The sequence below is a fragment of the Schistocerca americana genome, chromosome 7, assembly GCF_021461395.2.
Source record: "Schistocerca americana isolate TAMUIC-IGC-003095 chromosome 7, iqSchAmer2.1, whole genome shotgun sequence".
In the NCBI taxonomy this organism is placed as follows: Eukaryota; Metazoa; Arthropoda; class Insecta; order Orthoptera; family Acrididae; genus Schistocerca; species Schistocerca americana.
In genome coordinates, this window is record NC_060125.1 from 360,976,734 (window position 1) to 360,989,165 (window position 12,432).

The 12,432-nt window shown below is 41.9% G+C and overlaps 1 protein-coding gene across 1 annotated transcript in view; it reads left to right on the top strand.

Moving 5' to 3' along the window:
- Positions 1 to 12,085, top strand: part of LOC124622933 (juvenile hormone esterase-like) — an 87,528-nt gene extending 75,443 nt beyond the window's left edge. The window contains exons 9-10 of the mRNA XM_047148724.1: positions 5,554 to 5,686; positions 11,842 to 12,085. Of these exons, the coding sequence (XP_047004680.1) occupies positions 5,554 to 5,686; positions 11,842 to 11,989 (281 nt within the window). The 3' untranslated portion in view covers positions 11,990 to 12,085. The remainder of the gene's footprint in view (positions 1 to 5,553; positions 5,687 to 11,841) is intronic.
- Positions 12,086 to 12,432: the final 347 nt, after the last annotated feature.

Below are 12,432 nucleotides of genomic sequence, written 5' to 3' on the forward strand. Positions count from 1 at the left end.
ACAGATGAACCACATCTTCCCAAAATTCTACCAATGAACCGAAGACGACTATACGCCTTCCCCACAACTGCCATTACATGCTTGTCCCACTTCATATCGCTCTGCAATGTTATGCCCAAATATTTAATCGACGTGACTGTGTCAAGCGCTACACTACTAATTGAGTATTCAAACATTACAGGGTTCTTTTTCCTATTCATCTGCATTATTTTACATTTGTCTGTATTTAGAGTTAGCTGCCATTCTTTACACCAATCACAAATTTTGTTCAAGTCATCTTGTATCCTCCTACAGTCACTCAACGACGACACCTTCCCGTACACCACCAGCAAACAGCAGCACATTGCTATCCACCCTATCCAAAAGATCATTTATGTAGATAGAAAACCAACAGCGGACCTGCCACACTTCCGTGGGGCGCTCCAGATGATACCCTCACCTCCGATGAACACTCACCATCGAGGACAACGTACTGGGTTCTATTACTTAAGAAGTCTTCGAGCCACTCACATAATTGGGAACTAATCCCATATGCTCGTACCTTAGTTAGGAGTCTGCAGCGGGGCACCGAGTCAAACTCTTTCCGGAAGTCATTGAATATGGCATCCATCTGATACCCTTCATCCATGGTTCGCAAGATATCATGTGAAAAAAGGGCGAGTTGCGTTTCGCAGGAGCGATGCTTTCTAAAGCCGTGCTGATGCATGGACAGCAACTTGTCTGTCTCAAGGAAATTCATTATATTCGAACTGAGAATATGTTCGAGAATCCTGCAACAAACCGATGCTAAGGATATTGGTCTGTAATTTTGAGGATCCGTCCTCTACCCATCTTATATACAGGCGTCACCTGCGCTTTTTTCCAGTCGCTCGGGACTTTACGTTGGGCAAGAGATTCGCGATAAATTCAGGCTAAGTAAGGAGCCAATGCAGTAGAGTACTCTCTGTAAAACCGAATTGGAATCCCATCAGGACCTGGCGATTTATTTATTTTCAACCCATTCAGCTGCTTCACAACCCCAGGGATCTCTATCACTATGTCCTCCGTACGGGAATCTGTACGAGACTCGAACGGCGGTATATTTGTACTATCCTCCTGCGTGAGAGATTTCTCAAATGCTAAATTTAAAATTTCAGCTTTCGTTTAGCTGTCTTCCGTTGCCAGGCCAGACTGATCAGGGAGTGGCTGGATGGAAGCCTTCGACTCGCTACCGATTTTACGTAAGACCAGAATTTCCTTGGGTTTTCAGCAAGATCTTTTGCTAAGGTATGACGGTGGTAGTGGTTGTATGCTCTGCGCATCGCTCTTTTTACAGCAGCACGAATCTCTACTAACTTTTGCCTGTCCTCATTCTCCCGATCTTTCTTGTACCGCGTGTGCAACTGCCTTTGCTTCCTGAGCATTCTCCGACTTGCTTCTATATTGCAACGTGGCGCAGTCGTTGTCTTATAATCTTACTGTTGCGTAAGTCGTTTCCAACTACAGTCAAGTTTTAAAATATCTGTCTTAATGTCTGTTAATTTCTGATGTTCGCAGATCTAAGCTAGGTCTTTTACCTTTTGTATAAACTATTGTGATCTGCAACTAATCCAGCGATGCTGTATGATTACAATTTGTTTATTCATTTGTAATTATCTATGGCATGGTATTACAATCTTTGTTACATTTTTGTAGTGTGTTTATTACAACTAACCCGAATCGAGCTGTAAGATTTCAGTAAAGTTATCTAGAAAATTTTTATGTTTTAGGTCCGTTTGTTCGTTTAATATTTTATCAGGGTCTGCATGTGAGCGTATAAAGATTTCGATTCCTTCCAAAACACAATGAAAATCTGTAAGTAGGCTGTTTAGGTTTTTATGTTGGTAACGTCATGTAAGCTGTGTATGAAAATAACTGACTCTGCTGTGTGCAGTCTGTGGCTGGTTTGCATTGTTGGAATTTGCTATTGTAGTGCTGGGCAGTTGGCTGTTAACAGCACGTAGTGTTGTGCAGTTGGAGGTCAGCCTCCAGCAGTGGCGGATGTGGGGAGAGAAATGCCGGAATTTTGAGAGCGGATGATCTGAACGTATGTCCATCGAAGACAGTAAATTTGAAAGACTGGATGTCATGAACTGATATATATATATATATATATATATATATATATATATATATATATATATATATATATATATATATAATGACTTTTGAACACTATTAAGGTAAATACATTGTTTGTTCTCTGTCAAAATCTTTCATTTGCTAACTATGCGTATCAGTAGTTAGTGCCTTCAGTAGTTAGAATCTTTTATTTAGCTGGCAGTATTGGCGCTCGCTGTATTGCAGTAGTTCGAGTAACAAAGATTTTTGTGAGGTAAGTGATTCGTGAAAGGTATAGGTTAATGTTAGTCAGGTCCATTCTTTTGTAGGGATTATTGAAAGTCAGATTGCGTTGCGCTAAAAATATTGCGTGTCAGTTTAGTGATGATCAGAATAAGCAAACAAAGAAATGTCTGAGTATGTTCAGTTTTGCTCAGCTGTTTGAAAATCAAATAACTTAAGGGGTTTATCAGCACAGTAATTCACTAATTTTTCGAAGGGGACAGGGGACGTTACATATGGCGACCCTGCCAGGATAGGACTGTCTTTATTGACTGTGAGAAAATTTTAGCTTTTGACCAACATTTTATCAATAAGTGTGTGCATTTGATTTCTTTGTTATTGTAATTATGAAAAATTTCCTCAAATCTGTATTGGGCACTGCCCAAAACAATTCGAAAATTTTTTTGTGGGGAGCATGTGGACTATGTAGTAGGTTGTTTAGGTTTTTATGTTGGTAACATCATGTAGCACTCTGTATGAAAATCACTGACTGTGCCGTGTGCAGTCTGTGAAACGTCCCCTTAGAAAAATCAGTGCATTACTGTGCTGATAAACCCCTTACTTTATTTGATTTTCAAACAGCTGAGCAAAACTGAATGTACTGAGACATTTCTCTCTTTACTTATTCTGATCATCACTAAACTGACACACAATATTTTTAGCACAACACAATCTGACTTTCAATAATCCTTACAAAAGAATGGACCTGACTAACATTAACCTATACCTTTCACGAATCACTTACCTCACAAAAATCTTCGTTACACAAACTATGCAATACGGCGAGCGCCAAAACTGCCAGCTAAATAAAAGATTCTAACTACTGAAGGCACTAACTACTGATACGCATAGTTAGCAAATGAAAGATTTTGACAGAGAACAAACAATGTATTTACCTTAATAGTGTTCAAAAGTAATTATATATATATATATATATATATATATATATATACATATATATATATATATGTATATACACTCCTGGAAATGGAAAAAAGAACACATTGACACCGGTGTGTCAGACCCACCATACTTGCTCCGGACACTGCGAGAGGGCTGTACAAGCAATGATCACACGCACGGCACAGCGGACACACCAGGAACCGCGGTGTTGGCCGTCGAATGGCGCTAGCTGCGCAGCATTTGTGCACCGCCGCCGTCAGTGTCAGCCAGTTTGCCGTGGCATACGGAGCTCCATCGCAGTCTTTAACACTGGTAGCATGCCGCGACAGCGTGGACGTGAACCGTATGTGCAGTTGACGGACTTTGAGCGAGGGCGTATAGTGGGCATGCGGGAGGCCGGGTGGACGTACCGCCGAATTGCTCAACACGTGGGGCGTGAGGTCTCCACAGTACATCGATGTTGTCGCCAGTGGTCGGCGGAAGGTGCACGTGCCCGTCGACCTGGGACCGGACCGCAGCGACGCACGGATGCACGCCAAGACCGTAGGATCCTACGCAGTGCCGTAGGGGACCGCACCGCCACTTCCCAGCAAATTAGGGACACTGTTGCTCCTGGGGTATCGGCGAGGACCATTCGCAACCGTCTCCACGAAGCTGGGCTACGGTCCCGCACACTGTTAGGCCGTCTTCCGCTCACGCCCCAACATCGTGCAGCCCGCCTCCAGTGGTGTCGCGACAGGCGTGAATGGAGGGACGAATGGAGACGTGTCGTCTTCATTGATGAGAGTCGCTTCTGCCTTGGTGCCAATGATGGTCGTATTCGTGTTTGGCGCCGTGCAGGTGAGCGCCACAATCAGGACTGCATACGACCGAGGCACACAGGGCCAACACCCGGCATCATGGTGTGGGGAGCGATCTCCTACACTGGCCGTACACCACTGGTGATCGTCGAGAGGACACTGAATAGTGCACGGTACATCCAAACCGTCATCGAACCCATCGTTCTACCATTCCTAGACCGGTAAGGGAACTTGCTGTTCCAACAGGACAATGCACGTCCGCATGTATCCCGTGCCACCCAACGTGCTCTAGAAGGTGTAAGTCAACTACCCTGGCCAGCAAGATCTCCGGATCTGTCCCCCATTGAGCATGTTTGGGACTGGATGAAGCGTCGTCTCACGCGGTCTGCACGTCCAGCACGAACGCTGGTCCAACTGAGGCGCCAGGTGGAAATGGCATGGCAAGCCGTTCCACAGGACTACATCCAGCACCCCTACGATCGTCTCCATGGGAGAATAGCAGCCTGCATTGCTGCGAAAGGTGGATATACACTGTACTAGTGCCGACATTGTGCATGCTCTGTTGCCTGTGTCTATGTGCCTGTGGTTCTGTCAGTGTGATCATGTGATGTATCTGGCCCCAGGAATGTGTCAATAAAGTTTCCCCTTCCTGGGACAATGAATTCACGGTGTTCTTATTTCAATTTCCAGGAGTGTATATCAGTTCATGACATCCAGTCTTTCAAATTTACTGTCTTCGATGGACACATGTCCAGATCATCTGCTCTCAAAACATACCTGGAGGTTGAACTGTATTGTGGCCAGCTGTAGTGATATTCCTCTTACAATGAAGTGTAATGTTCATTAGTAAATGAAGAATGGCCACCCGGTTGGCCGTGCGGTCTAACACACAGCTTTCTGGGCGGGAAGGAGCTCCTGGGACCTGGCACGAATCCGCCCAGCGGATTTGTGTCAGGGTCCGGTGAATCGGCTAGTCTATGGATGGTTTTTAGGCGCTTTTCCACCTGCCTCAGCGAATGTGGGCTGGTTCCCCTTATTACGCCTCAGTTACACTATGTCGGCTATTGCTGCACAAACAAGTTCTCCATGTACGCGTACACCACCATTACTCTACCACGAAACATAGGGATTACACTCGTCTGGTGTGAGACGTTCCCTGGGGGGGGGTCCGAACCGCACAATAACCCTGGGTTTGGTGTGGGGCGGCAGAGGGGTGAAGTGGACTGCGGTAGTCGTCGTAGGGTTGTGGACCACTGCAGCTGCGGCGGGGATGGAGCCTCTCCGTCGTTTCTAGGTCTCCGGTTAACATACAATACAATACATACAAATGAAGAATTGATATTTGTACGGTAAAACCACAAGCATTCTCCACACTGTCATGCACATGCTCCCTACTGCAACACCAGAAAACTTTCATGTCAACTGGCTCTGGCCGCGAAAACCTGCCTATTATATTCCCAATTATGTTTGTTGTACAAATGTTTTGCAGGTATGAATCATGCAGGGGAAACTCCGTATCTGTTTCCGAGCAACTCATCGGGACCAGACACGGATCCCAATTCCAACGATGGGCAGGTGGCAGACCTGTTGACAACTCTGTGGACCAATTTCCCCAAATACGGGTAAGGCATGACAATAAGAATTTTACTTATTTAATTTTGCTGAGCAATAGCTTCCTAAATCGATAATGAGTTGTTAACTAGTGGTATTTAAAATATTAACGCGAATATATCATAAATTGTATACCAGTAACCGCATAATAATCAACAAAAATGATACTTAATCACTGGAAACGAAACGTATGTTGTAGTAACAAGTGAAATGATCAGATAGTTTAGAAGACATTCTGGCAGCCATGTTTTGAACAAATGCCTTCACTAACAACTTTTATTGATTTGAAATATTTGGTTCTATCTGTTGATCTCAGTTATATGTATGACACATTCTAGAGAGATGAGCTGACATACAAACAGGTAATTTTATTTATCCTTGTATCTCAGGGCCTAGTCCAAGCCTATGTTTTTTCCTAATTTGACTACTTGGAAGGCTTCCGTGTAAGATATTTTGAAGGTAATGGTCCAGATTTGCGTTTGGTATGAGTGTGTGTATGGTAATGTTCAAATGGCTCTAAGCACTAGGGGACTTAACATCCGAGGTCATCAGTCCCCTAGAAGAGCTACTTATACTTAACTAACCTAAGGACATCACACACGTCCATGCCGGAAGCAGGATTCGAACCTACTACCGTAGCAGCAGGGCGGTACCAGACTGAAACGCCTATAATCGCTCTGTCACAGCGGTCGGCTGTATGGTATGATGTTTGCGTTGTTGGTTGTCCTGAAAAAGAAGGGAGAGATTGAAAAGTCATGTCGGCACATAACTTAATCGTCTCGGACAGCACCGGAAGGGTCGCCGAAAGTAACACTTTCATTGGAGGGGTTATCGAAAGCAGATCACCATCAAATCCCTCATGCCTTCTCTCCATAAGACACTCCAGTGAATTTTGGAACTTAACCCAGAACATCGACGTGTAATCTGGTGATGAAGACACGTACACCATAACTTTTCACCCAATTCGGCAGAAAATGGCGATGGGAATCCGTTCACCCGTTACACTAACGTCTATAGAAGAGCTTTGTAGATTATTTTAGTGGACGTCACATCCAGTGACTTGCGGGGCAGAGCACTATAAACAGAAAGATTTCCAAGAGCTGTCCTCAAGGATTCATAAGTGGTCCGTTGTTTTGGGATCTAGTATTGAACCTTACTATATCTGTTAGACGTGCAGACGCTACTGAACGTGTTGTTGCACACGCAGATGACATTGTCGTAGTTGTGTCTGCAGACTCCAGGCGGGACTTGATGCAAAGACGAATGATGTGCTCGCTCAGCTGCTGCAATGGTGCAAGGACAATAAACTGATTATTGGTATTCATAAAACCACACACATACGTCTGAAGGGAAGACTTTCTCTTGCCAGAAATCCTTTTTTGAGGCTTCACGAAAACTCTGCAAAACGCAGCACTATTTGTGGGTATTTAAGTGTTCTTCTAGACGAGAAAAGAAACTCCTAGGAAATATAAAAGCTGGTACTCAGAAATCGGCTAATATTATGAATACGACTGCCCGTACTGACACTGCTGATTATAAATTGACGTTGCTTGTGGTGCGGTTATATCATGAAGCTATCTCCTACACCGTTGCGGGCTTCCAGAGTCTAGATGCATCGCCTTCGACAAGGAAGCTGTGAAACAATACTGCCCTCAATTCACTGGAGCGTACTTCTGAGGCTCACCGGCGTCTTGCGCTCTATACTGGTCGAGGACTTGCTGGTGATTCGCGGTATATGTCCGATGGATATTGTTGTACGTTACAGGGCAGTGCTGAATTGGTTGGGGCGTGGGCAATGTGATCGTGCGTACGAGGTCACATCACTTATATTACTAATAAAAGACGTTTACATGCCTGCAGGTTAGATGAATGGCAGTCTGACTGGAACACTAGAAGTACGGCATATTTCCAATCATCGAGAACAGCCCCAAACTGCGCAACACTGCTCTTACTCGAGGTATGGTGCACCTATTGACAGGTCACGATCCATATCCCAAACATTTGGATCGAGTGGCATGTAGTAACACAACAATCAGTGAATGTGGACAGGAAGCTTCCGCTAATGATACGTTTTTCAATTTTCCCCTTTTTCAGGAAGTGAGAGATTGCAGACTATTAGAGTGCGATCTGCAAACAAATCTAATTGACCGAAACTTGTAGACCACAGTTACTATCCAAAATGAAATTTTCACACTGCAGCGGAGTGTGCACTAATGTGAAACTTCCTGGCAGATTAAAACTATGTGCCGGACCGAGACTCGAACTCGGAATCTATGTCTTTCTCATTCTGGAAACATCCCCCAGGCTGTGGCTAAGCCATGTCTCCGCAATATCCTTCTTTCCAGGAGGGCTATTTCTACAAGGTCTGCAGGAGGGCTTCTGTGAAGTTTGGAAGGTAGGAGACGAAGTACTGGCGGAATTGAAGCTGTGAGAAGGGTCGTGAGCCGTCCCTGAGTAGCTCAGATGGTACATCACATGCCCATGAATGGCAAAGCATTCCGCTGCAGAGCGAAAATTTGACTGTGGAAACATTCCCCAGGCTGTGGCTACGCCATGTCTCAGCAATACCCTTTCTTCCAAGAGCGTTAGTTCTTCAAGGTCTGCAGAAGAGCTTCTGTGAAGTTTGGAAGATAGGAGACGAGATATGGTTCGAATTGAAGCTGTGAGGACGGCTGAGTAATGGGGTGGAAAAGAATAAGAGTTTATTCTTTACCGAACTGCAGATAAATGTTCATATCTGATCTAAACGTATCATTAATGACATAAAAACTGATTGCGATGCGAATTCGGCACTTTGATCAAGGGGTTTGTAATTTAGAAGCTCGCAGTCTGGGTTGAAACTGCAATGAGCACAGTTCTGTCGACGTCTATTATGAGTCAGTACAAAACACTGCGCGTCCTGGCAGGCTCGTGGAGTTTAGGTTAGGTCATCGGAGGCCATGGTAAGTTCCTGCGTCGTCATCATGTGCACAATCCGTTACGTCTGCAGCCAACACTATTAAAACATGTACCTTAGAAATAACAGTTTTGCAATCACATTTTATTTAGGGACAATAATTTGCATGGCTGCGAGATTTAAACATGTGTTAATAGCGTTGGAAGAGGAATAATTAAAATCGAATGGCAATGGTATGTAGTGGAGTGATCAAAAATCCTACTAAAAATACAGACCAAAATTAAAATTAGAACATGTTTCATTACAGAGGGACACAGTAGGGAGGAAATAACGGTGCGTGCTAGATTTACAACTCAAACTACAAAAAAAGTTACAGATATTGAACGGATTTCTGGAAGAATAACGAGATAAGTTTTAAAGTAAACAATAGAGATTTTATTGAAATCATTACCGAGATTCTCGCATTCTGGAAGTATACTTACCGGTTTTACTGCAAGATAACATCGTATAAGTGGCATAACATTTGCTCGAAGCGGATGTTCGACACATTCAGATGGTATCGTTGATTACCGCTGCAATTCACCTATTTCTTATCAGGATGTAGAAGACAGAATAGTAAATTTCATTATGAATAAAAATGAGATTTTAATGAGAAATTAGGACACGAAATAAGGACTCTTCAGTGGGGAACTTTGGATATGTTACAAATGACGACCATAAGTATTACAAAAGTCTGCTTATTTCCCGTTAATACATTCTTCCACAACGAAACAAGTAGTAAATGGCCATGATAAGAATCAAATGGCATTAAAATAAAACTGATTATATTGTAGCAAACAACAACAAAATTGTATAGTATGTGATGACCCTAAACTATTTTACAATTTTAAGTGATCTTAGTCACATAAGAACTTGAGCAAAAATGAATAAAAAATCTTCTAACGAACACTCATCAAGCAGCAAATCAGAAATGTATACTATGATAATTTATATAAAAAGGGAGTTTTATTACATGAACCTTCAAAGTGGATGTAGTATACATAGCTGAATGAGGATATTATTTAACAAAGATTCTTATGCAAACAAGAAAGATATTTCAGATATGAAGAAAGTTAAAAAAAATAAAATCGCAAGTGGAACAAGGCAGCAGTGAAAGAGGCAATATTTCCAAGAAATGATAGAGCGAATGTTACAGAATGTGTTGGGCTAATCTAAATTACGCGTAAATAAATTCGAGAGTATGTGAGAAAACCACGTCAATTTGCATAAAAGAAACAATTGAAAATAGTGAAATGGTATGGAGAAAACAAGCAGAAACTAGTGCTAGCTAAACGTCACACTCCATTTCTTAAGATGACGTAGCTAGCAACATTGTGTTGTTTAAGATATGAATCTGAAACAAGAGCAATAACGAAAATAACGATGTGATGATTAGATGCTGGTGTTGCAATAGAAATGTTGAAAGTTAAATAATACGTGAAGAATTTGTTGAATTACTGAAGGAATACAGTTCTAGAAAACTGGGAAAATGGTGTAATTATGGTACTTCTCGAGGCAAAAACTTTTGTACCTATCAACCATCTCTCCATAAAGGACAATGCCCTTGAGAAATATTTGTACACTGAAGAATTTATGCGTCAGTAAAATGCTTCCATTCAGAAATAGATAAGGAACCAGGATAGGGAATAACATAATTTTATGACCCAAATCATTCTTATCAGTCCAAGTGGAAGTTTTCAGGTCTTTGAACTGCGTAAACTGTGCTACTGAAACACATGTATACCACCTTTGCTTAGGTGACAACATTTTGATGTTTGCTTTTCGTGCAAATAAAATTCCATAACCAATGCGAAACACTAGAAGGGCATCTTTGAGTGTTGACCTAAAAATCTGTTCAGTAATACTAAAATTATCTATGACCAAAACATGGAAAATAAAATACTTCAGGTGGACGATGAAGCTGTACTATTGTTGCTGTATGTTTTTTACTTGGGGCAGCTGAAGACGACGACTCGATTGATGCAGAAAGAAATTATCGAAAGAGTTGATATGGCCCCGTATGCACACAGTAGAATAATCTACATTTTTGGAACTAATATTCTGATTTACTGTATCTGAAAATGGAAAGCTTACAATCTGGATGTATTATAAGCATTAAGATTTGGCAATCAGACGTCGACATTTAACTAGAGGCAGTTCTACAAGCAATGAAGCTTTGCATTTTTTATGATTATAGCCTTTTCACCATATTGGACTACTCAGAACGTTAAAAATCAATGACTCCCATTACCAATATTTTATCCTACACTATTAGCTGATTTCAGTAAGTGGTCATTACCAATTGCTTCATAAATTAAAAGTGTAAACTTGAGAGCGTTGTGATTGAGTGAAACCTACAAGTATACTCTGCAGAGTGGAATGATTTCCTCATAGGAACTCCAGATACGTCCAGTTGATGCATAGTGAGACTGTATTTGTTGATTTCTTTCAAACAATGTGGTACCGGTACAGCTTTATATGAAAAAAGGAACAACTGTGAATAATAATGACAAATCTAAGATTTATTTATCGATGCGATATAGATGTACTATGTCAAGACACATTATGAACCCAGTATCAGAGCCCAGTTCAGTCAAAGACCACATGTACATACATAAAAGCTTTAAAAAGTATAAAAAGAGCATACCAGTCTACTACAGCCCAAATAGTTCTAATATGTTGTGTGATTAACGGGAGTACCAATACAGCAATGATGGTACCAGCAACTTCCTTGAGATGTGAATGAGCAACGTCATACAAAACTGCTCTCTGGCAAGGGCGTTTGGAGAACGACTGTGAGAACAACATGTCTCATGGGTTCATTCCAAAAGTGCCCTATGATATTAATGTCGGGGATCATGCTGATAATCTCTAGCGCTGAAGTGTTTGTTGCTGAATATATTCATCTGCTAGACGAACGCAGTGTTGTCGAACTTTTATCGACATACACAAACGTTTTCTCAAGACGGTTTTGCACAGCTTGAGTCTGTTTAAAGAAGGGCATCGTGTAACTACCAAGTGCTACTGTACTGAGTACTTATTTCCAATAACTAATATCTGGTAAGCAGAAACCCGCAAGTCATGGCTTAATCATACATCGCCTTTAAGGGAGGTTCTTTGGTGTCAAAGTCTGTTCCACATACGTGCTTCTATTGTATTGCACGCAAACCAGCAGCTACCAAGTGCAAAAGTCTGTACAATAAACTGACCAAGCTGTTTTTCGTATTCCAGTGATCCGGCGCCATCCGGAAGTCCAGTGGTTTGGGAAAGGCTGACGGCGAATACTTCCAACTATCTTGATATGCAACTGGAGTTTACAACACGTCAGGACGTCCTCAAGGAACGGATGGATTTCTGGAGAGATATACTAGCTTCTTAAAGAGCTGAATGTTGTGATATTCTTTGTTATGTTCCGCACACTTCAAAATAAATTTTAATGCGTTTAGTTTGAAAACAACATTTAATCACAATGTCAGTCTGAGTTTCATTTCAAGTTCTGACCCACAGTTTCTCATTTAAAGTTTTTAGATGTGGATGGTTTCAGTGATGATTTGTCGTTTGTGGTCCAGCATGATATAGTAAGTACGTTTCCGTGCTAAATGAAGTGCCCAGTTTTTTTTTCGTATTCCCAGTCCTACATTTGCGTTCTCTCATACAAATATCATACACTAACTATTCAAGTACTTTTATGAAAATTGTTTGTAGTAATTAATATAGTTTCCTTGCAAAAAATATGAAGTTCCACAGTTACTTGTCACCTAAATCTACTCGAAGACTTCAGAGAAGGATGCACCTTTAAGTTCCAGAGCAAGTGATTGAGAC